Source organism: Corapipo altera, unplaced genomic scaffold, assembly GCF_003945725.1.
Source record: "Corapipo altera isolate COAL_440 unplaced genomic scaffold, ASM394572v1 48, whole genome shotgun sequence".
NCBI classification, from domain to species: domain Eukaryota; kingdom Metazoa; phylum Chordata; class Aves; order Passeriformes; family Pipridae; genus Corapipo; species Corapipo altera.
In genome coordinates, this window is record NW_020884931.1 from 4042485 (window position 1) to 4066944 (window position 24460).

The window sequence follows — 24460 nt, forward strand, 5'->3', positions numbered from 1 at the left end:
CTTACCTTGTTCCTTTAAAACCATGGTTCTTGGAAAATATTTGTCTGGGATTCTGTATTACTGATGTCACAGTTACTTTTGACAGTCAAATGCTTAGGAGAGTTGAGAATGCTGAAATGTATAACATCTTGTTTGCCAGTTGAATATTCTAAGTGGGATTAACTTGTCTCTTACCAAAAAATCAGAGTTATGAGGATGATTGTTACTTGTCATGGACAAGTAATGCAGCATTTATGTGCTGTAGCATCTGACTTCAAACCAGACCTTTGCATCCATTCTCCCAGATTTAATTCCAGTAAAGGAAAACTGATTTCTAATAAATGATATTTGACCTTAACAGTCTAATTTTTTAAAAAGTCTGTCATCAAGAATTATACCAGTTCATTAGAAACACAATCATAGAAGCTGTTCAATGCAGTTTCCCTGGGGAGATAAGAGTTCTGTTATCCCATTCTGCTTGTTCTGTCATTTTCCTGCTTTTTCTAGGAATATACCAACACTAAAAAATTTCCATCTCATAATTTTAAAATTATTCAGTAAATTCTGTACTTTGCCAGTATCTACATGAATGCAAAACAGATTACTGATTTCCCTAATCTTTTGAGTGTGTTGCCAGAATCTATCTATATTCCTGCCTGCTAAACCTATGTGTCAATGTATTTGTCTTCCTCCCTCCCAGTTTACACTATGTGTGTGTCTTGATAAAACTAAGATGAAACCTCTAACAGGGTGAAGCAATTTTGAGGATATCATGTAAAAAAAGAATCTAGATTTTCACTGTAACATTAAGTGTGTTTCTTCCTGTTGCAGGTGCTGGTTTCTGTGAGTTAGACAGTGTTGTGGAACGTGTTGGCTGTACTTGTGTGATTCAGATCAATAAGCATTTCACAAACGTGCCTTGTCTCTGTTATTGCCTCCCAATTCCTTAGTACCAGATCAGTGCAATGTTACATGTATAGAATATTGTTAGCAGCATCAAAAAAATCTTTTAATCCCTCTGTTCTAGAAATAGTGATGAAGTAATAGAATTGTTTCTGAAACATGAAATTCCTGTTGCTACATGAAAACATATTATCTTGAACAGGATTGAAGTAGTTTTTGGTATCCTGTCAGAAATTTTGACACAATCCTGATGTAGGTCTTGGGTTCTGTTTTGATTGAAATTCTCTGTTAGTGGTCTGCTTGGGCATATTGCATCAGTTACTGAAAAGCAAATGTACATTTAAGGTAACAGTGCAGCTAGTGTGTGAATAGTTGAGATACACATGCTTGTGTGGGATTCATACTACAGGCTCCAACTTCATCTGTGCTTTATGGTAATGAGAATTGTTGGCTGAAAGTGTCTGGTGGTGTGATACTAGTTTGTACAACATTCAAATAGCACCAGTAATAATCTTACCAAGATTTGTAATTATATTTGCATAATATATAAAGTAGAAGAACTCTGAATGCCTTACCTGCTGTGAGCTGCTTCACAGTAGGTCAGAGCTGGTTCCTTCAAGAGGCTTTATTCAGGGACTTGAAAACTGACCATAGAGAGATAAAAGAAAACTGGAAAATTTGGTCTAGCTAAGAGGAAAAACATGCACAGCTTCAACATAATTCAACTGGTTAATGTTTGTTATTGCTCCTAAATAACTGATCTTCTCTTAGTATTACATGCTATTAAAGTGTCAGTAATTGATGGTTGTCTTTTGTCATTATAATTTTTTAGGGCCTTGCATCAAAGTCTTTAAAATACTAATACAACTGAAATGTAGGGGGAAAAAAGCCGGAAAATTATCAGAATTTATCTAGTAAGCTGCATGTGAGAAGTATTATCTTGAAGCAGACAGCTGAATTACTTACCTGGTCTGGTCTTTCTGGCCAGCTGATTCACCTGGTGCCAGTGAAAGGTTTTATGTCCATGCAATGTCTGAGTTGAATTTAACCTCAGTAGATGCAGTTTTCAGCAGAGTGGCAGAGGCTTTTTAGTAAACGTCTTTTCTAATAGATGTTTTTGAATATCTATTCAAATATCTATTTTTGATTTTATTTCAGTGAACATTTATGACATTCACATCTCAGTTCTGGGTTTGTATTTGTTATATTAAAGAAATATAAGGCAGGCAGTACTTTACCCTGTTATTTGGTTTCTGTACTCCTCAGTTCCAGATCCATGAGAAAAAAAAAAAAAGAAGAAAATTTACACAGATGTTTTCAGGAATGTTTTTGTTTATTAAAGGAACCAGTATTGAGTTGTCCAACAGCTCGACAGGGTGTTAGAACGTCTTGTCTAGACTGTGTTTTTGCCAAGGAAGGTTGGACCAAATAATCCTTTTGGTCCTTTCCAGCCTGGTATTCTATTATTCTATGATCTATTTAGAAAAAAATCATCTCAAGTTGAATACTAAAAATTGAATATTTCAACAGCTTCCGTTGGTTTCTAATGTTTTCAACACAGAATAGGCATCTATCTTTGAATCTGTGAAAAGAGTAGTGTTAGGCATGTGAGTAACTTTGCTTGCTTAGGAAGCACTGTTTTCTCATAATACTTTGATGATGGAGTTGATAATGTCAAGAACTGTGAAAAAAAAATCTCTATTTTTTGAAATAAACACCCTGCTGAAAACCATTTGGCTGGTGTTGAGTTCAGAAAAGGCACTCCTGATTGGAGCTGAGGCACATGCACCAATCAGGAATGATCTTTGAATCCACTATTTTTTGCAGTAAAATGGGGTTAAACTTTTACTTTGTGTTTTTACTCAGACTTTTCCTGAAGTAGATCAGCTGTAACACATGTCCAAATATTAACTCTGCTTATTGTATCATGTTAATAAATCATTTATAGATGCAATAGGTCTACTTGCTAGTTTAAATTCTGAACTGCTGTTCCCTGCTTTAAAATTGGTTTCCAAAGTGAGGAAAGTAATGCTGAGTCTCAACCAGACAGCAGTGATCAACACATGCATTCATCAAGCCACATAAATTCAAGTATCCATCAACTCTGTAAAAATTAGTGTCACAATTAGCTAAAACTGCTTGTTATGTGAGTTCTGAAATGGACCTTCTGTAACATTACAGATAGACAAAGACTGACTGTCAGACTCCTCCATAGCCATTAGGTGCACAGGAGCCAACTAATTCTACTTAAACAGGCGAGCAACAATGAGATTAAATGTAGGTTAAGTGACTGAAAATAGCAAGTTTGATCCTCCAAGTGACCAGCCAGTTAAATGGAAGAGAAGACTAGACAGGAAACAAGCATGGGAGTGAGGGAAGCGAGAAGGGGAGGAAGACATGAATGGCTTCTGAGGGTGTGGGGGGTAGTGTATGTTGTACAATATTCCTAAATAACTGTTTGTTCTAAGATAATATTCTTTTTCTTTTAAAATTGTGAATTCAGCTCCAGCTTTCACTCAGTAGCTACAATTCTTCTTTTGAATATATCTTTGATACAGCGCTTGTAATTTAGGCACATGAAATCAGTCATATCTTTAATCTCTTAATAAAAAGATAAGCAGTGCTATGAAGTGCATAGATTTCTACTATATGTTTTCTCATTGTAACTTCTCAGTATGAATTCTGTTGTTGTATTCAGTGACAGGATGTAAAAATGACAAAGCTGGAATCACATTCTGCAGTTTTCTCTGAGATGAACACTTCTGGTTCACCTGGGGTCTTCAGCAAACTTGACTCTTGCCTGAGTACAAGCTGACTCTTACCACTCAAAAATTCTCTGATAAACTCCTCCTTTCTGCAGTTATTCAGTGTGAAAAACCACAGTTAAAAAAAAAAAAAAAGTCTGTTACTAATTAATCAATAGGCAGGGTAGGAAATGGAAGCACATCCTCACATGGCTCACATCCTGCTTTTCCCTGTTTTCTGTCCTTTCCATTCTGCTTCCATACATGTTTATGCTCTACAGCAAAGAAGGGTCAAGGAGCTGGTCGTTCTGAGGAGAATAAATCCCCAGGCTGTTTCACAGCTTGCTTGGTATCCCATGGTCAGATGAAGGATCATAGCCTCAGTCTCTGACAGAATTCTCACCCAGATTTTCTCAGTCTGAAAGAGCAGACAGGGTAGAAGAACCCTCGAGTCTAAGGAATTAAAATGAAAATCCAAGCCCTTGTTATATAGGCCAGAAATCTGTTACTTTGAGTGCAATTTTGATGTCCAGAAGGAAAGTACCCTACTGTCTCAAAATAGCAAAATAAGAACAAATCTTCTAAGTAGGAAAACTGTTTTTCAGGTGGGCACAGGAGAGTTCTGGGGAGTCTCCTAACCCACCTTGCACTCCCCCTCGATATGGTCAGAAACAAACCTGTACAATTTCACATTGAATTAGCTCAACCCAACAAAAAAGCTAATGCCAAATAATAATGTAAAATGAATCTTCTTTTACCAGTCAGGGTAGGGTTTCCAACTGAAATGAACTGAACACAAGCTTCCCTTGTGTTCAGGTTTGGGGAAGGCCGGTTTTGTGAGTGCTGTTGATGTACCTGGCATCAGGGCTGGCTTTCAGCAGGCAAGTCCCTGTCAGGATTCTGAAGGTAAGCAGCTAGGCATAATGTTGGCCTTTCACCCTTTAAAAAATTATTTGGGATCCCTGAGTGATACAGTAAATTAAAAAATCACATCAGGACAGAGGTGGGAGAATTTTTATGTTTCTTCATTTCTGTTTTCCTCGTGGATTTAGAGCCATTTATGTCCTTCTTCAGCTCCTTCCACGGGTGGTCTCTTCCACTCTGTGTGCTGTCCTCCCTGTAGAGGACTTGGTTGAGAATTTCATGAGAGGGTCATGGTGTGATTTCTCACCTGCCTGTGGAATGTCATACACGAGATTATACAGTCCTGTTGCTTCTTTCTTTTCAGTGTACAGCCTTGTGCATGTACACTCCTGTAAGGCGCTCGCTCTTTTCCTTGCTGCCTCCAGCAAGGCTTTGTTTCAGCCTGTATCAACATCAGTCAGATTGGTGGTTGACATGGAATGAATAATAACATGGAATAATATCAATTTCCAGTGAAATTCATTGTTTCTTCCTTCCCTTGCATACATATGTAAATGCTCTTACTTTCTTTTTCTCTGTACCTGAAAACAGCTGCTCTGCATTTCTTGTGTTCAATGGCGGTATCTTCTGCTGAATTTAACAACTTATGATTGGAATTCCTTCAACACAGTTATTCATTAATTTATTATATCTTTTTTTTTTGCAAACAACCCAAAGGTAACAAATACAATGCCATATTTGCAATACAGTAAAGAACATGATCAAGCTGAGGGAAAACAATAGATTATCCTAAAATTTAGTTTTATTATTTCAGAAGTAGTAGGTTCTTTGCTCTCCACTCTTCTACTTTTTACTGACTCACTAGGAAGGAATCTTCTTTCCTATTAGCATTTAACCTATATACTGTTAATGTGGGGCACAATTAAGTGGAAGGCAGATTTGGAAAAGCTGTGCTTTTGTATGTTGTTTTTAAATAGCCTCTTCTCTGCCCTCCTCCCCTTTTTTTTGGAGAGGGATAGATATTCTTAACAACACTGACTTCCATTAAAAAAAAGAGGAATCACAAGCATCTGTGTAACTGCTAAAAACCTTTATTAGGTGAAGGAGGAAGAAAGTAAAGGCTTTGTGCAGCACATTAAAATGGCTGTATAGTAGAGTTGTTTTCGGAGACATTCTTTTTCTGCTGGGCAGCCTTTCAAAAAATATGTGAAATCTAAAGCCCTACTAGCCTGGGAGAAGAGCAGTAAAACATATAGGATATATCAGTGCTTCTTCACATATTGCAAGGGCTATGGCAGGTGTTTGATGTATATATTTGTTCTCTTGGGATTACATTGGTTTTCTTCTCCTTGTAAACTTTTTTAGCCTCCAGGGTTTACTTGCAGCTTTGCATCTTATCTTTGTTCTGTTTCCCACATAACTCAGGAACAACAAACAATTCATTTCAATTTTTGTAATGTGCTCCCTAATCCTGAATATTTTACGTGTCTTTAAAGTATGTTCTGTGTTCTTCTGTTTCCCCCTCTCCCTTTAATATATTTTTCATGGTTTTTTATTGCTGATCAAATAAATGGAAGAAAAAGGGATAAGATCAACCTCATATTAAGACTGTATATCATTCCGTTGGAAAAAGGAACAGCGTGGAGTGATCTCAGAACTCATTTCTGTACAGACCTCCCTTTCCCTCACCTCCCATAATTCTCGGTGTATTTATATCTGTGTGTTTATTCCTGGAGGAAGATAGAAAAGGACTAGGGAAGTGTTGCTGTGCGATGCAACCCAGTATGGACCTAGCAGGTCAGTTTGTTTCTTTATCAGTCTCAGAAATTTTCTAGTCATTTGCAACTAATAGCTTGCTTGAGACTAGGCCGCTTATAAATACCTTTGATAATTAAAAAACATGTAGGTGTGTCCTATACAGATACACATACAAAGACATATATAAGAATATATATTAAAAACTTGTTAAGTTGTCCAGACAGCTTCTGAGTGAACATTATTCTGTGAATTGCTTTCTTAGTATCATCAGTGGATTTTTAAAAAATGAATATGTATAATGTTTTTTTGACTGTGGTTATCTAAACTAGTTCAAGTCCTCAGTTTATGTTGTCAGCTGTTTCAGAGACTGTGTGTGGTTGTACTGAAATGCACAGAGCAGAGACTGCATGTCTAAAATGAGAATCAAACGGAAAGAAAACATTTATTTGCCTAGAAATATGTGTTAAAGTCTTCTAGCATAGGTAGTAATTTACAGTGCAACAGCTGGGCATATTCTGGATTCCTTGTTAGCCTCTTCTTTCAGGATTTCTTTGGCAGATGGCACTCACAGATGGACATAACATTCTTAAGGAGCTTACTCTTTCTACTCCTTTACCCGCCAGTAACTCATGATACTATTAGAAATCTAAAAGCTTTGACATGAATTAGCCTTACTTAGCAGACTTTAATTTTTTAATCTTTAGAATATGCTGCAGGGTAGTAGTGCTTGTGGAGTTCTTAATCTGTTTACTTAAGTTCTTAGAAACCAAAATGGAATTCCAGTAAAATTGACATGGCAAATATACTGTCATTTTATTGGTGGGTTTTTTTAATTGTCTCAATAATATTTTTTTATTGCTATCTTTTGGAGGAAGAACGTCTAATGATACAAAAGAGTACAGTTCAACAACCCAGAAACAGCTCTGTCAGCTGAAGTTCAGAGTTCAAACAAGTTGCTTGATACTCCATTCTAACTACATTGAAATCTTAAGTGAATAAACCTAATATTTAAAGTTGGCTGGTCAATGAAGCTTGTTTCTACCACCATCAGCTTAAACTAGTTTGGTTTTTAGTAAGTGTTTTAAAGTATCATCTAGTAGACTTCCTCAAAAAAAAAGACAGAACTGTGTTCAAAATATTTGAATGCACTTCTGTGATAAGTTATTTGTTTGTCATGTACCTAGTATAATTTCTCAATATTCATGCAGCTTTGGGCTTGAACTTGAAGGCCATTATTCTCTCCAGTGTTGACTCAAATGACCGTTTTCTCTGATAAATGTTGTTGGTGTGGAGTTTCTGTTGAGGAATGTGAAACTATAAGCAGAATGATCAGATCCAAAAAAAGCATTGTGACAGCTGGGCAGGTTAGAGAGACAAAAATAGTGAGTGCCCTCAGCCAGGTCCTCTGCTATCTGTATTTGTAGCTTATTAGAAAAGTATAAGAGCACCAGATAGAGGCATGAACTCAGTTTTTTTGTTTTGTTCTCTAAATACTGTGTAACTTAAAGGTGTCCAACTCTTCTTTACAAAGAGAACATAGCCTACCATTGCACAGCTTCTGGTTCATGGCCTATTTTTAACTGTCTTTTTTGACTTCAGGGCCCCTCTGGTGTGGGCTGCTTGTTAGGTGAGCAATCCACTCCCTGCAATCACATTTTTCCCAGAGGCTCCTTCATTTCAGGTTATTGTATTTTCAGTGTAGGCACAGTTGTTAATCACATAAGGATATAATTTAAGCACCTATTTTGAATCCTTCTGCCTGCAAGGACTTGGGTTCTGAAGAACCATCTGTAAGCAAACAGTCCTAATGTAAATCCTTTTTGTTTGCATATATTGAAGTGCTCTGTTCTAGAGTATGTGTATTCCTGAGAATATTCTTTATAATAATAAAAAACCATGCATATAGTTACTGCAAATTTAAAAAACAGTTTAGCTAATGAATGCACAGTGAGAAAAGTAATCCATGCACTGGAATATGAGGTTCAGATAAGTAGTCCAGGCCAGGATAGTGCCTAGTTTGCATCTTCAGCAAATTCCATATAAATTTTGCCACCTTGAAGTCTTCCTATAAACCTTGTTTTGCTGCTGGCTGGTTTAAGTCTATGTGCACACATATGTGTGTGCTGAAGCCATTCTTATGAGGATATGAATCTCCTCTAAAAGCCAGGCCTTCTTGCAGAGAGAAAAGCTGTGTGATGGAGCAGTGGTGTGGGTGGCTGCTCATGGGGTGGTATCTGGTGGCTCGAGGCCAGTCTTGCCAGCATTGATTATCTTAACAGTGTAAACAATATCAAAGACTAACCTTGATTTCTGAGCATTTGGGGATAAATAGGGGGTTTGCTGTTAGTTACGCTTTAGAGCAGGAAAAGGAAATTTTTAATTTTAACAGATTTTGTTGAGCATGACTGCTGTTGAGCATGCCAAGATCTAATCAAGACAATTTTGTGGTTTTACCTGTCATATACTTGTAGAGTTGAGAGGGAGCTGGACTTTGCCAGCTTTTGTTTTATGAACTGCAATTCCCAGTGCAAAAATAGGCACATTATCAATGCTAAAGACAGATTCTGTCTCGAGCCACAAGAGCTCAGAAGCAGGTGTGCTGCTACAACTGAACCTGTAGTATCTTGGTGTTACTGAATTTCAGAATTAGGTTTGAGGAGCTTTGATACAATATAACCAGAATGTTGTTATTGAAATCAAATGGAAAAGTCAGTTTTAGTCATAATTTCAGAATCACAGGATGCTTAAGGTTGAAAGAGACCTCTTGAGATCAACTAGTCCAACCCTCCTGCTCAGAGTAGGGTCACTGAGAGTAGATTCCCAAGTGCCATGTCCAGTTGGATTTTTGAGTAGTCCTTTCAAATTAACCATAAATCAGGATTGACTTTGATTAATGAATGGCATTGTACCTCCAGAGCTTTAGCATATTGTGCTGTAATTATGTTACACCTTGTCTTGTTTCATGTAAGAATATTTATCTCATTTCCTGAATGCGGTCTCCTTGTTTTTCAAAAATTACATGCAGTTAGTAGCAATTTTTAATAATTTCCTATATTGATGTTCATACTTCTCAAATTTGTTTTTCAAATTGGTTTTTGTTTCTGAAAAAAATAACAATTAAAAACATTCCTTTTTTTTCCTCCCATCTTTTGTTTGCACATCTTTCAAAATCTTTATGCTCGTGCCTTAAATATTTTTCAGCCAGAGAGACCTTCATAAATAGCTATTTGAAACCATTAAAATTACCCAAAAAAAGAAATACAGTACCAGGGTCTTATGTTTTTATGCATGAATTTTTACTTACCAATACTATTCTGTTCCAGATCAATGCATTATTAAACGTTCAAAAATTCAGTAGTTTATATGTGCCCAATTTTATGTTTGACTCCTTACAAGTTTTTTTGTCTGAGTACCTCAGCTACAGGACGACCTTGAGGAAAGTTACAAACTTCTATATTCTTGATTTACTGTAAGAGGCCAAATAATTTTGGGGATTGTTTTTGATGTGTTTTTTAACAGTTCCAGTGTTTGGTAGTCAGACCAGACAATTTCAATAAATATCCATTTTTTTTATTTGAACTTTTACCAGTTTCGTAATGTATTGGATGTCAGACTTTGCTACATCCATGATAGTTTGCCATAAGGAAGTGTCTTTCTGATAATGTTTATTTCATTGGTTTAAAATTACATCTGTAAATCAACCTTGCAAAGTACTAAATTTACAATGGTTATAAAATGACACAGTGTGTTCCTGGTTTTAGTCTGTAAAACTGACAAGGCTATCAGAATAATCCTTAGGCATCACAGATGACTTTGCCTTGACATCTCTTTAAGATACAGCATGAGGGGCCTAACCTGGGTGTGAGGGTTTTCTGCATAGATATGTGGTTCTGTCACTTGATTAGCATTTTAGATGAAGACAGTAAATACAGGGAATATGTATCTGCCAAACACTTATCCAAAAGAATTTCCCAAATCACCTCTTTTACTTATTTTTTTAAAAGAAGGTTAAAAATGGATATAAGCAGCTTTTAGAAATAATTATTCTTGGTTTAGAACTGTTATTGAGTTTGCAAAATCCATTACTTGAAAACAAATACATATACACAAAGCCCACAGGGAGACATTTTTCTAAGGTAAATTAATTCTAGGACATTATAATGTGCTGTGGTGGGGCATATATTTATAAGCCAGTAACTACACTCAGTTCAAGTGTTCAGGAATGAATATGAGTGCCTGAACAAACTCAAAATGTATATATGTTGGCTGATGTACTCATTCCCTGTTGTTTGTTATTATTTCCTTTATTAGCATTTGAAATTCATAAAGAACATTGGATACCATAAGATAAATACTGTGTTGTGTCCAGAATACTTGTCTGAGTGGCAGAAATTAAAGACTGTAGAGAAAAGGACTGGGAGAGGACTTGGAGAGGTCAGCTAATACTTTTCTTCTGCTGCAAGGCAAGATCAAACTATAGCTAACCAGTCTTGACAGATGTTTGTCTAACTGGTTTAAAAAAAAAAAAGTGATGGAAATGGTGAAATTTCCTGAAGCAATTTGTTCTAGTGTCCTACTGTCATAATTATGAAAGTGTTTTCTAATGTCTCATCTCAGTATCTTTCATTTGTATTTAAATTCATTACTGTGTTACCCACACTCAATGTGGATGGGAATTTACCTTAGTCTTTTTTGCATTATATCCTTCCAAGCCTGTGTTGCAAATTCTTTGTAATAGAAGAGGACTATAGTTACGTTATTTTTAATGAAAGCAGAAATTATTTCATTCTGGACTAAGGATTAAACAAAAGTACACTTTGACAGAACGTATAGTCTGAAGCTAAGTAGGTTTGGATTCAATACCTGATTCAGTATGTGATGTAGCACATGTCCTGTATCTAGTACATAGAACCTTGAATTTTGTATTGTTTTTCATTTAGTTTTGTGATAGTACTAAGAACAAAACTTGGTTAGGACATATAACAGTATAAATATAAAATTGTCCACATTGATCAATAAATAATGACTATATCATATCTAGAACCTTTATTGTCTTGGTTTGATTGATGTTTCTTAGTAATTGATGAGAGTCTGTCCACTGATTGTAATGAGATTTAGATGAATCTCCTGCTGCTGAGAGTAAGAGATTCTTTTAGTAGAGGTGAATTACTGGATGTACTGGAACAACGTATACATAATGATTTATTATCAAGAGTTAAAGGGAAAAAAAGGGAACTTTACAGTATAAAGATACCGTTTAAGTAAAAATAACTGTAAAGTAAGGTTGTTTATAGCATTTATTTTTTCCATGTAGTTGCTTTGCTTATTAAGAATTAAATTCTAAAGTATTCAGTCTTTGGCTATTGCTGTTGCCTTCAAGGCTATTACGCCTTTTTCAGTTGTGAGCTTTAGTTTGTCTGCTTTATATGAAACAGGTTTTGTTTAGTATACAAACGTGCTGCAACTGTTCGGGTGCTATGCAAATAATAATGCTATGATCAAAGTTATTTAAATAATTTTGGTTTCATTCGAAATATGCACTTTTTGGATTTCACCCAAAAGTGGGTGAGTGTCTGCTTAGGAGGAGGCACAGTAGAGTCTTGATAAGAGGCACGGTTAATGAGGTACAACATATTCCAGTTTTCTCATGCTGCTATCTTGCGCAGCCTATCTTATTGGGATTACTAAAGAATAACTGCCGACTGTCCAAATCTAATTTGGCTCAGTGCACATTGGTCTTTCTGCCAGATGGAGAGTATTTCTAGTTTTGCTCATTAGAACTCAGATAAACCCAAGTTGGCAGAATATGGCAACGTTGACTTTGATATTACCCAGTCCACTGTAATGGAAAATAGAAATAACCTGCTGGACATCAATGTCCGTACGTTTGACTGTGAAAAAAAAAGCATCATTTGATGAGCCTTCTTGATGGAAGTTCATCAGTTGTCACTCTGGGTATCTAAAGCAGGCTGTCACTAAGGGCATCACTGAATATCTTAATAAAAACTTCACAGGCACCAGATTTTCTCATTTCATTGGAATGCTGCCAAAACCAAATGTCTTCATTTTTTATTGTGGATGTAGCATTTCTGTGTGAGAGGAGTGGAAGAAAAGTCTGCCTGAAACAACAGAAGGGAGTGAAATAAAAGAGTTTGCCAGACTTCTGTCCTGACTAAGGATAATCCTGTGTTCTGAAGGAATTTTGGATAAAAAGTCCAGGCATTCTGGCAGTAAGGTCTTGGTTATGGGTTTTTTTTAGAGTAGGTAACTTGGCAAAGGGTAACATTTCTTGTTGTAAGAGTGAATGATTATAATCATTGATGTCTGCCTTTAACCTTTTGATTTATACTTTTGGGGAATGCTGTTGCATGTGGAGTGAGAAAATAATGTGCTGTGAAATATTCAATTAGTAATAAGTTGTCTGGATCAGTTTCTCTGTAGCAGCAGTTACACCTGAAACTAATTTATTTTTCTCAAATGCTGGTGTTTTAATTTGCACTGGTAGCATTAAAAAATACTGTTCATGTGAAGATTTCATGGAAAAATAATTTAATGTAAGCTATTCACTTTACTATTCAAGGATAGCATGTCTTGGGGCATGTTTAAGAAAATTAATTTTCATGCTCTTCTAATATCAACATTAGAAATAAAAATTTGTTCTCCAGATGATCCCCTTCTTATCTCATGGGCTAAAATAAACTGGTAGCTCAGCTACAGATTGCTCCTTTGATTTCAGGCAGGTCCATTTCTTTCTTCAGACTCAGCTCACATTGCAGTTGTTGAATTTAGAACGGCATAAGTCCCTTTATTATCATTTCTGCTGTTTTTTAAAGAGCTCAGCTGTGTACACAAGGACAGTCCCTCAGCATCTGAAATGTTTATTCCAAAGAAGACATGTTGGATATGTTGAGAGGTGCCCCCTTGCACCATCTGGCACCCCTTATTGATCTGGCAGAGGACTCAACGTTTTCTTCCATTTCTGTCTGATCATTTGTGTTTTGAAAAAAAAAATACAATACAGGCGAATAACTAAAGCAAGCAAATTCTGCAGAGTTACCAAGAAGAGGAATCCCTTTAATTAATGCCAGTAGGGTTTTTGTCACATAAGCTTAGAAGAGAGGAACCTGTGGGTTGATCCATTGGCACAGGCTTGGGTAGTGTCTGACAGAACTGCTGCTCCATCGTTCTGTTACAGTTGTCCCTCTATTTTTGATGCACCTTCCTTTCTGTTTGTCTGGTCCACCTTGTCCTTCGTGAGGCTGCCCTTGAAACAAACTTAACTTACAATTCCTCTAGAATTGGCTGCTGCCTGTTCAGTAGGATCTCCGTGTGGTCTTGTGAATAATGGAATAATGTTGATCCAGTGATTCAGAGAATGACACGGATGAACCTCAGGAACCCATATGCTTTGAAACCCTGAGATGATCAGATAATTCAAGTTGTAAGGAACTTAAAGGAGTTTTCTAGTCCAAATTTCAATATGCAAAACCTCACCATTCTTTAAGTTTCATTTAGTATCAGAAATGAATCCAGGAAAAAAATACATTCACATGTACTAAAAATTCTTTTTTAGTTTTATTTTACAACTGGAATGTGCTATGGATTTAGCATGTCTCAGAGGGAATACTTTTTCTTGAGTCTTACTGAACAAATGAAATTCTACTCTGGCTCATTAACAGAGAAATCAAAATAAATGGCAATAATCCAGGTATCTGCTGTAGTCCTGTTTCAGTGTTGTTTATATTAACACAGTTAGTATGTAAAGTGTTTGGGTTTTAATTACAGCTTAAGAAAGTAAACGGTTTTAAAGAGCGGTGAGTGAAGTCATCTGGGTAAACATGCCAATCTGAAGTACAGCTCCCCAAATTAAAGTAAGAAGCGTTATGAGGAAGGATTCATTAAAGATTTTTCTTTTTTTTCCGTAAGCCTTCACACTCATTTTCTGTGCAAGTGAAGTATTCGGTATTTTACACTGATCGTTCTTATTGCATGCTCCAGAAGAACAGCAGCAAAGGAGCTGTACAGGGCTGATTTTCTCATACAGTCAAGGCCAACAAAGCTCAGAAAAGTAGAAGTCTCTCCTGTACACTGTGTTGGAGTCATAATTTAAATGGACATATGTGTTTTTAAAAAAGTTAATTTGATCCAAACTTCTAGTTCATTTGGCTCTGGTAAATTACTCATTGAGGAGAAAGAAACCAAAGCAGAACTGCAGTCTTTGCTCAGTTCACCTCCTCAGGTGGCAGTGCTACAGATAGATTGATGAAAGGAAGATTTTAATTTCTTTGGGTATGCTGACTACCTCTATTCCCTTAGATCACTGTGGAGCACATATGAAAAACTTGATTTGTACCAGGTCCACCTCTGTCAACCTGCATCCCTTGCACATTCCACTTCCACAGAAGCTGCTCTCAGAGTAGGACTGAAGTGTCTGGGACTTGGTTGAACTCAAGGTCTCTAAAGGGCACAGTGGTGTCAGAGCAGTTGCCCCAATTCAGTACTTGTTCTCACTGTAAATCTGATTCATAAAATATCTTTCAAATACTTGTAATTCTTGAAAGTGAATTATTATTTCATCTTTCAAGTGAGCAGACCTTTTATTACAGTTAACTAATTACGGAGTTATTAGAGTTATTCGAGCTCCACAGCCTTCTAGCCAGAGGATGTTAGGTGCTTGACTGAGCACCAGTGTTCTCATTGAGTGATGTTTAAATGGTTTGCCCACAATCACCCTAGTAACTCTTAGCTACGGAGATTCAGCCCAGTGGTCTATTCACTAAACCATGTAACTTTTCATTTTCTGCTCATTACTTTTGCCAGATTTTAGGTACTTGGCCTGGAATTTTCCGTTCTTAGTATTTGCCCAAAGCAGTGTCATGTCTTTCCAGGAACAAGATGAGGAAGCACGCATTGCTTTTCCTCTGTAGATATAAGTTAATAAGTTAATTGTTACAAACCCAGTGGGAAAGTCTTCTGCTCTGTTGAAATTCGGGAGAGAATCCTCCTTGAGTCGTGGATGTATTTTCATTCCTCTACCCCCCCACCTAGATATATTCAGGCTATAATTTTCCCTGCAACATGCCAGTTGTTATGCGTTTCAAACAACCATATGAAGAGTTTGGTCCCTAAATACTTTTCGGTTTTCTTCTGCTGTAGCTTTGCACTGTTTCAGAGCTGTAATAATTAAACAATTTTGTGAAATGCTGCTAAATGGACACTAGAGACAGTGTGAGGACTCTTTGTTGCTGATACTTCTCTTCCTTTTGGTGCCAAAGATGATTGCTATGCAGATTGGACAAAAATTTGACTTTGGCAAAGGATTACAGGAATAGAAACCAGGAGTAATGGGAAGGGAATCTGGGATGTGATTATGGGGAAATAGTGTTGAGAACTGAGATGGGAGGGAAAAAAAGGTTAGTTAAATGTGTACATGCAAAGAGACAAGACTTGAGAGTGAAGAAGCTGAGAATGAAAGGAGGATATAAAAGGGGAAATTTGGGTTTGATAGGCTGTGGAGGATTGGATATCTCAGCTTTTAAGGTGAGTCTAGGAGGGTAGAAATAAAACTGCAGCTGACATGTAAGTAGAGGGAACCAGTCTGTACAGTGAAGAAACTGGGATAAGCGGGAGAAGGTAGAATGAATGTGAAGGGAGAAGACCATACTCTGTTTAGAACAGGAGACAGAAAAGTTCTGATCACTAAAGGAGAGTCACCAAATGTCATTCAAAACAAAAACCTGAAAGAAAACTCATAATTCTAAGGCAATTTGACAACAGCAGGCTCAGTAGAGGTGGAGGGTTTAAGACGTTTTTTCCCATAATCACCACCTTCACACTCTTCAGTTATACTGGCAATAATTACTCCCCTTTCTTGTTTCCCTCTGGGGCTCATAATTGTCCTTCCCTCTGCTTATAGCCCACTCTGCTCTGCAGGTGCCAGCAATTCTTGTCTTTCAAACTGTCTTTTATTAATGTAGTTCGGTTGAATTCAGAACAGTTGTTCATAACCCATACCTTCTGTTACAAGGGCTGAAAAGAATTCATGTGCACTAAGTTGGTGTCTTTTTTTTTCCTTAACTGTAAAAATTGTTCTTATAAAGTTATTACTGAGCCTTAAAATGTTGCTTTGCAAGAAATCCTTGTTCCTCTGAGTGCATTCACTGTTGTTTTGCAGAGTGTTGACAACACAGTGAGATTTTTCATGTTTTCTGCTGTTTTGTGAGATTGAATGGGAGAGGTTGGGATGATGATTATTAGTGGTATTATTATTTCTCTTGGGAATATATTAAAAGATAGAACATGGATAAATGGAGCCTCAGGGGTGACTCATGTTTTTGTTTAGCTTGAACTAGGTCCAGCTTCTAAGAGGAACTTGATTTTAGGTGCATGTTTTTTCAGTGTTTTAAACTGAAGTTATAATTCCAGCGGTCTCAAGAGCATGTGTTTGTTTTTATTTAGAAACATGTTTAAGGAATGTTTTTGGTGGGTGAATACAAAATAAACAAGACTATCTCAATCTAGAGGTTGCAATTCTTTGGTATATTCAGTGTCAGCAAAAATCAAGTGGAAAGATGTTCTTAAGAGAATGAGTCGGTTAATTTTTCTGATTTACCTTGTAAAAAATTTTCTTTATGCTCAGTCGAGAGATGGGGAAGTATGATTTCTTAAGTGTAGTGTCTGCTTTCTCCTTTCCAAATGTTTCTGCATATTTGAAAGGTGCCTAAAGCTTGTTTGTTTCACTGTCAGCTTGTCTTTGGGTAACAGAAAGTACTTTTCTTTCAAACAACATATTTTTTCCATATTAATTGTCACTGAGTGTGTAATGGTAACATCTTCATGACATTGCTTCTATAATGTTGTTCAAAGTGTGATACTAATTCTTTTACCTTTATAAATTACCATTAAGCGTTGTTTATAACTCAGTTTTTATCTGGAAGAACCCAAAACAAAATGAAAAACCAAAGCCCAAACAATAAAACCTTTGTCTCATGTGCAATGTGCACCTCTTAACTTATGAACATTTTGAGATTTGTCTGCAAAGCAATTATGACATTCATTTATAAGTTGTTAGGGGAATGAAGCAAAGTCAGGGCTTCACTTTTTTTTGTTTATTTTAGGGAATTTGTTTTTGTATCTTACAAATGTTCATTAGGAAGGTATTCATAGTCCTTTATTCTTACAGTCGTAACTTGCCCTTTGAATATTACAGATAAGGATAGAATAAGAATCTAATAATTTCATGTATTTTTAAAATGTAGCTTAATGGATATTTCTAACAACTGTACTTTACTGAAAAGAAATTTCAGTGTTTGAAACTAGTTTACAAGTTGAATGATGAATGTCCCTCTGGTAACTAAGAGAGCATAGATGCTTTCATCCTAGTCAGGTGCCTACTAGGAGCATGCACTTCACCTGTATTGCAGTATACATAGGTAAAACATGAGACCGAAAAAAAAAGGTCAAATTTGCAAAATAAGGAGTATTTATTATGTTACCTGGTTTGAAGGTTATTACCATCTGTATCAGGACCTGAATGAGACAGCTACAGAGTTTGGCCAAGCAGAGCTGCAGTAGCATGTACAATGGCTTTTGTGGTTGTTTCAGCAGAAATATGACAGACCTACTTAGTCAACTGAGATGTACATGAGAGAAGAATGTTGAAGAAAGACAGTAAATTTAAAAACGTGTTAATTATCTCAGGGGTTGATTGGCCTTTGTTGTACTGTAAATCTAGAAGTTGTTTTCCAGCTCCGGTGCAAGTGTACATCTTCCACTTGAGAGCACTTAACCAAAATTCTTCAGATGATTTAAAAGTTTTATGTACAGAAGTTTAGAGCAAGTAAGATTCTCCTATCTACCTGTGAGAGATGAGAGGAATTTAATTACACAATTTCTATAAAAATTAACAAGCATTGTATGATTTGATTGATCTACAACCTCTGTCATAAAGTATCCCTGGTGCAAATTTCACCATATGATGAGTGACTGTGTTCTGTCTACTGACTTGTTGCTGGTTTTGCATGATAAGAGTGTTGTTACAGAGTTAATGTTTGGACTATATCTTATGTGATACATTTTTGTACTAATTCTGAAATTTGTTTTAATTGCAGGGATATTAAACCAGACAACATCTTGATGGATATGAATGGACATATTCGATTAGCAGATTTTGGTTCTTGTCTGAAACTGATGGAAGATGGAACGGTAAATTAGAAAGAATGATGCATTCCCAAATACCTTTTCTTCAGTCCTTTGTTAGCTGCTAAAATGCATTCTAATAAAGGGAAAGGTGCCTTATGTCAAATGAGATGGAACTGTAAATGGTATATAACTAATCTTGGTTGAAAATATAACTGCACGCTGCTTGGATTTGCAATATATTAAAAGCTTTTTAGATGCATGTAGTCAACTCATGAATAAATAAAGAGAAGCTGTGCTGTCAATACTGAGTAGGTGTTTATGAACTATAAATCTCACTGTTTTAAGCTCTGAGCTCTAATCTTTATTGAAAATGTAGGCTTTAGGATGAGCAGGATGAGGTACTGAAATATGATGATGTTCTACTAGTACATTTAAATTTGCACAGTATATAGTAACTGTGACTAGAATATAATTCCAGTATGATAATCATGTCCCAGAGGCTTGCAAAGTATTTGAGTTAATAGATGTGATTATCTAATCTATAATTGCTTACTGGCTCTAAGCCTAAGAATTGACAGATTTGCTCTTTCTCTTTTTTTAAATATTGGAAATAGTTTAGCAAATGTACATTATTGTGCTGCCTATTAACGTAGTGCCTCAGATGCTTAAGTATCTCTCTATGAATTTAGAAACCTTTGTTTGTGTTTAGTTGTTTTAGTTGTAACCGGACCACTAGGCTAAATTTATATATACAGGCACAGTGCCACAAACAATAATGTCTGTAACAATGGAAAAGTTGATTTTAGTCCTGAAAATGTAACTTCTACAGGTCCAATCTTCAGTGGCAGTTGGAACACCAGACTACATCTCTCCAGAAATCTTACAGGCCATGGAAGATGGAAAAGGGAAGTATGGGCCCGAGTGTGACTGGTGGTCCCTGGGCGTTTGCATGTATGAAATGCTTTATGGAGAAACGCCCTTTTATGCTGAGTCCTTGGTGGAGACCTATGGGAAAATAATGAACCACAAAGTTAGTGCACTTTCTGTCTGTCTCTTAAGCTAATTTTTAATAAGTAATGGGGTAACTTGAAGACTTTTTTTTTAAATAAATTTTTATGTACTAATTATGTTAATGTGCATAAATGTGGAACAAAAAATATGTTTCCATGTAGTAAGTTTACGGTTATGGATTGCAGATGGCTTTGGTTTGGGATAAAGCAGTTCAAAACTGAAAATCTGGATTTGGAAACATGGCTGTTAATTCATTCTGTGGAGTAAATCTTGGCTACCTTGCATCGGTCCTGTTGTGTTACTTTCTTCTGGTGAATGCATTGGTTGGCTTATGCAGAAGATTCTTAAACGTTCTTCCACATGGAGGTAGCTTTAGAATTCAACAGTGAAAGAGAAATTTAAATAAAGAAGAAAAACCAGGACACAAAAAAATATCAGTAGTTTCTATCCTTGAAAAGTCTTTTCCTTGAAACCTTACTGCATATGTTTCAGAACTGGAGCATTTGCACATTTCTTTTTGTACATAATGATTTTCACTAAGAAGGGTAATTTCCCAACTTTTTTCTTGGTAATAAACTATTTTCTATTATTTTGATCTTTAAGGAGAGGTTTCAGTTTCCTGCTCAAGTGACAGATGTCTCTGAAAGTGCAAAGGACCTCATCCGAAGGCTCATTTGTAGCAGAGAGCATCGACTTGGACAAAATGGGATAGAAGACTTTAAGAACCATCCATTTTTTGCTGGGATTGATTGGGACAACATTAGAAACTGTGAGGCACCTTACATCCCAGAAGTCAGCAGCCCTACTGACACATCAAACTTTGATGTGGATGATGATTGCTTAAAAAATTCTGTAAGTATGGAATTAACATTTTGACGAATCAGCTTTTATAGTATACTTTGTAACATAATTTATGTAAATGGCATTTTATTTCAATGTGTTCATTCACTGTGTTTTGCATAAATAACAATGAAGTGCTGCTTTGAAGAACTGTGGGGGGAATACTTTCATAATTTGGAGGCTGATACTCCAAACATACTCGTGTAAGGATAACTTCAGTTTTGTTAATTCATTGTAACTTTACACGTCCTTAATGAACAAGTTCTTAGTGCCCATGCCTTACACAGAATAATATATTTGCATGTCGATAGTCTGCAAAAACAGTATTTCTAGCAGAGCGTTGTTAAGACTTATACTAAGTTTGCATAGTGCGTTTTATTGCAGTGCTGTACTCTTATTTGCTCATATTGCCATTAGATTCCATTCAGTTTGTTTCCATTCAAATTTTTCCAGCTTTTTTTCTGACTTGAGTTTTGGGAAATTTAGGAGAAATATTGTGGCCATTTCTTAAGGAACAAGAAAGAAATTATTTTTACCTTTGCTGAAAAAACTTTGCAGCTATTGATTTTTAACAGTTCTTATTGTTTCTATGCTTTTGAAAAGGAGCTTTGACAGATTATAGTGGTCTTATCATCAGAGAAATGCCTTGGAAATATCTTTGTGTGTGTGTGTGTGTGTGTTGAAACATGCAGAAACGTGATGTTTACATGTGAGGTGAAGCATTTTCACTGTTTTTGCTTTTGTTTTCTGAAGTGCCAATGTTTCACTGAGTTTCCTGGGCCTGCAGATAAGAGATAGGCAACATGAATTGATATTGATAGGATGATCATTATTTGCATTCCCTTTCCTCCAACTGCACAGTAAAACATGGAAAACACTTTAACTAAAATATTTTCTGAATATCAACCTCTTCTTCTAAATAAGAAGCCACAGGACAAACCTCAAGGTGCACAAAGGAAGGTTTAGATTGGATATTGGGAAAAATTTCTTTGCCAAAAGGGTTGCCCAGGCAAGTGGTGGAGTCAGCTATCCCTGGAGGTATTTAAAAGAAATGTAGATGTGGTGCTTAGGAAAATGATGATGGAACTGGAAGTGCTACATTAATGATTGGACTCAATGATCTTGAAGGTCTTTTCCAACCTAACTGATTCTACAATCCGTGATATGTCCTAGAGCCCTTTCCTATGGGCAAATTAAGCAAAACAGTGTAGCTGCATAGCATAACTTGCATTTTTTTCTTTTTTTTTCCTCATTGTTTTCTCACCTGCATTTGATATTACCCGTTTCCCTTCACAACTGAAGTATTTTTATCTTAAAACTTTTTTATACAGTCTTCAGATATTTGTTTGCATATTATTTTGTCCAGGAACAGGTATGAGGATTGAGTGCCTGGAGTGGATACTGTATATAGCAAGTCTTTGTGAATATAAAATACTTTTTGGAGGTTGTCCACACATTTTAGTGTTGTCCAGTCCACCACTCTTCCTTTTTAGAGCCCAGTATCTCAACTGAGGCACTCAAAATGTGCCTGTGCAGGAGAAATGCCTTACCATTGTGAAGAAGCCGGGAACTGCAGGTGAAGAATGTTCCTCTGCTGAGTTACTGGACTCTGAGCTGAGAAAACTGAGTCCAATTCTTAATTTGCTTTAGACATTTGGGGGTGAAGAGCAATGCCACTGAACTGTTAGAGATGAATGCCAGTCTTTTTCAGTTTCCTAATTTGAAACATCTGAAGGTTTTGTTCTGTTTTAATATAAGGATGTTACGTTCTTACCATTTCTTTTCACACCTAGTATCTCAGAATCGCTGAAAAAACTTAGCCTAAGGCATTGCATGACTGAGAATATTTTACATTTTTGCTTAGACTGGGGGACATTGTATTTCATATTGCTTTCCCTCAAATTCCTTATATATAATTTGGAGGTATTTTCTTCTCCATATTTCATATATATCCTTTGAGGAAGTTTCACATACTTGCAGTACTGTTATAGAAGTCAACACCAGAGATAAGCCCATGAGACGATTTTTTTTTTTTATAAATTCTTGGCAAGATTTGAGTTGCATAGAGCCCAGTGCTGAAGATAAAAGACAGTGTTGAAAAGCCATGATTGTTATTGTTCTTCCTGAACTTTTAATGAGACTGTTGTCCCAAGGAAAAATTACATATTATATATTATTATCTATCTATCTATCTATCTATCTATCTATCTATCTAATATATTATATAATATATAATATATTATAATCTATATAATATATAATATTTTATATTTTTATATATATATATGTATTATATACATATATATATATAATAATGAAATTTGAAAAGTACAATAAAAGTACACATAAACACCAAGGGCTAAACTGCATTGTTCAGGCAGCCTAAGTTGTACTGGGTTTTAGCTTTTAACTGTTTGGTTTAGGAGCCTTACTGAGAGGGATGGTAGGCTTCAATTCGTTTATAATTTTGTCAGCATGGTTGTACAGTTAAATTTACACAAGTAGCAGGAGATACATACCTTGATCTCTATCAAAGAAACAAATCCTTTTACAGAATCTTACGTTGTTATCAATAGGTATGGTGTTTTAGAACCAACATAGTTCCTGGTGTGGTAACTGAAAACTGTCATGTGCGCTGTTAAAATCACACAACTATGTATTTGGTATTTTTAAAGTTGTCTGTAAAGATGGGTTTGAAACTTGAATCTATGAAAGGTGAAAACAAATTATAAAAGAGAAGTAAAATTTTACTTTTTCTAGTCATCGTCTATAATAATCGATATTTTTATTATGAATTAGTGGTAAGTTAATGCTTTGTAATTTGGTCTTGTCCTTAGTTTCCAAAATACTTAACAGTGTAGACTTAATGTACTTACACAATCTAGCCATATCATTAATGTTGTTTTTTCTTCTGGGAACTCTTATAATGTGAAGATTTTTGTCAGCTAAAAAAACAAAGTTGTGATGTAATATAGTTGATGCCACTGCTGGAAAGGTAATTTTGGATTTTGTCTGAATACAGTCTTATTCCTGGTCCTTTCTTGATGGGTTTTGCATTGAAAAATGTACAACTGGTTCCTTTCTTCTTTTTTGTTTGTGTTTAGAAAAAAATGGTTATGTACTTTTTTTGACAATTTAGAATCTTTTAGTACTTTCAGTGTGAATAATTGTAAGGAATTTCTTTTGATCCTTGTTAAGGCCATCTCTAGTGTAGCAGTTTAAACCTTGCATCTTGGGGTTAAATAGGAAGCTTTTAACAGAATATTTAAAAATACTAAAACTTATAATGGTTCAAGTAAAATAATGACAGGGTTATTTTAACCTGAGGAGAAATTCAAAGATTTGTCTTTGTTTGTCGTTCTGTGGCAGAAAAAAGTGGCAACAAATGAAGAAATGGTCAAAGCACTAATGGGACTAGAACACCCTGTTGTATTAAGTCTTTCTAGTAAATGCCTTACTGTTGTTCCCTTAAAATAGAGGTAGCCCACTCAGAACTGGCATTGGTAATTCTACAGGCAGGAAGCCCTGTTGACTGAATATCAGAGAGGAGTACAGGAGGGAATAAAAGGTGTTACTCTTTGTAATAAGAGCTTCTTGGAAAAAAGAAAGAATAAATTGGTATTTGATATATGTAATATTCTGCTTTCCTCCAACAATAACCTATTTAATTAGAAAAGCATTTTTATGCCAGCCTTGTCTATTTTATATGTTAAATGCTATTATAAATAGTTTTAGTTGGTGGTGTTTCATATTTGGACTGCAGATAAGGAAGACAGTGAATATAGTTAATATGATATTACCACTAGCACTTCATATATAGTTAAACTTGAAAATCTCTTTCTTTTAAGTCCAGTAGGATACTACTTACTCAACTGTCCTATTATTTTCCTAGGAAACAATGCCTCCACCATCGCACACTGCATTTTCTGGCCATCATTTACCATTTGTGGGTTTCACATATACAAGTAGCTGGTAAGTTAAGAGTTCTGATATTGCCTCTTGCTTAGTTACACAATATCTTAAGTTTCTGTATCTGAAACCAACTGCAAGGAGACAGCAAAGAATGTGGTTTATTGAGGAAATTACTAGGCCATCATCTACACTGCTGTCTGTCTAGAAGAATGAGCTCTCTGCAGGTAGAATTTACAGGAATGTAGAGGTCAGCACCTCTGTTCAAGGGAGTTTTGTTGCTAAAGGTGGTTACCAGACAATGTGTGAAG

General features: G+C 35.9%; 1 protein-coding gene across 10 annotated transcripts in view; it reads left to right on the plus strand.

Annotated features, from left to right (window-relative positions):
* CDC42BPA (CDC42 binding protein kinase alpha) overlaps nt 1-24460 on the plus strand; it is a 187188-nt gene that overhangs the window by 88257 nt on the left and 74471 nt on the right. For all 10 annotated transcript variants that reach the window (XM_027659323.1, XM_027659324.1, XM_027659332.1 and 7 more), the window contains exons 7-10: nt 18359-18452; nt 19219-19419; nt 20004-20252; nt 24133-24212. In XM_027659323.1, the coding sequence (XP_027515124.1) occupies nt 18359-18452; nt 19219-19419; nt 20004-20252; nt 24133-24212 (624 nt within the window). The remainder of the gene's footprint in view (nt 1-18358; nt 18453-19218; nt 19420-20003; nt 20253-24132; nt 24213-24460) is intronic.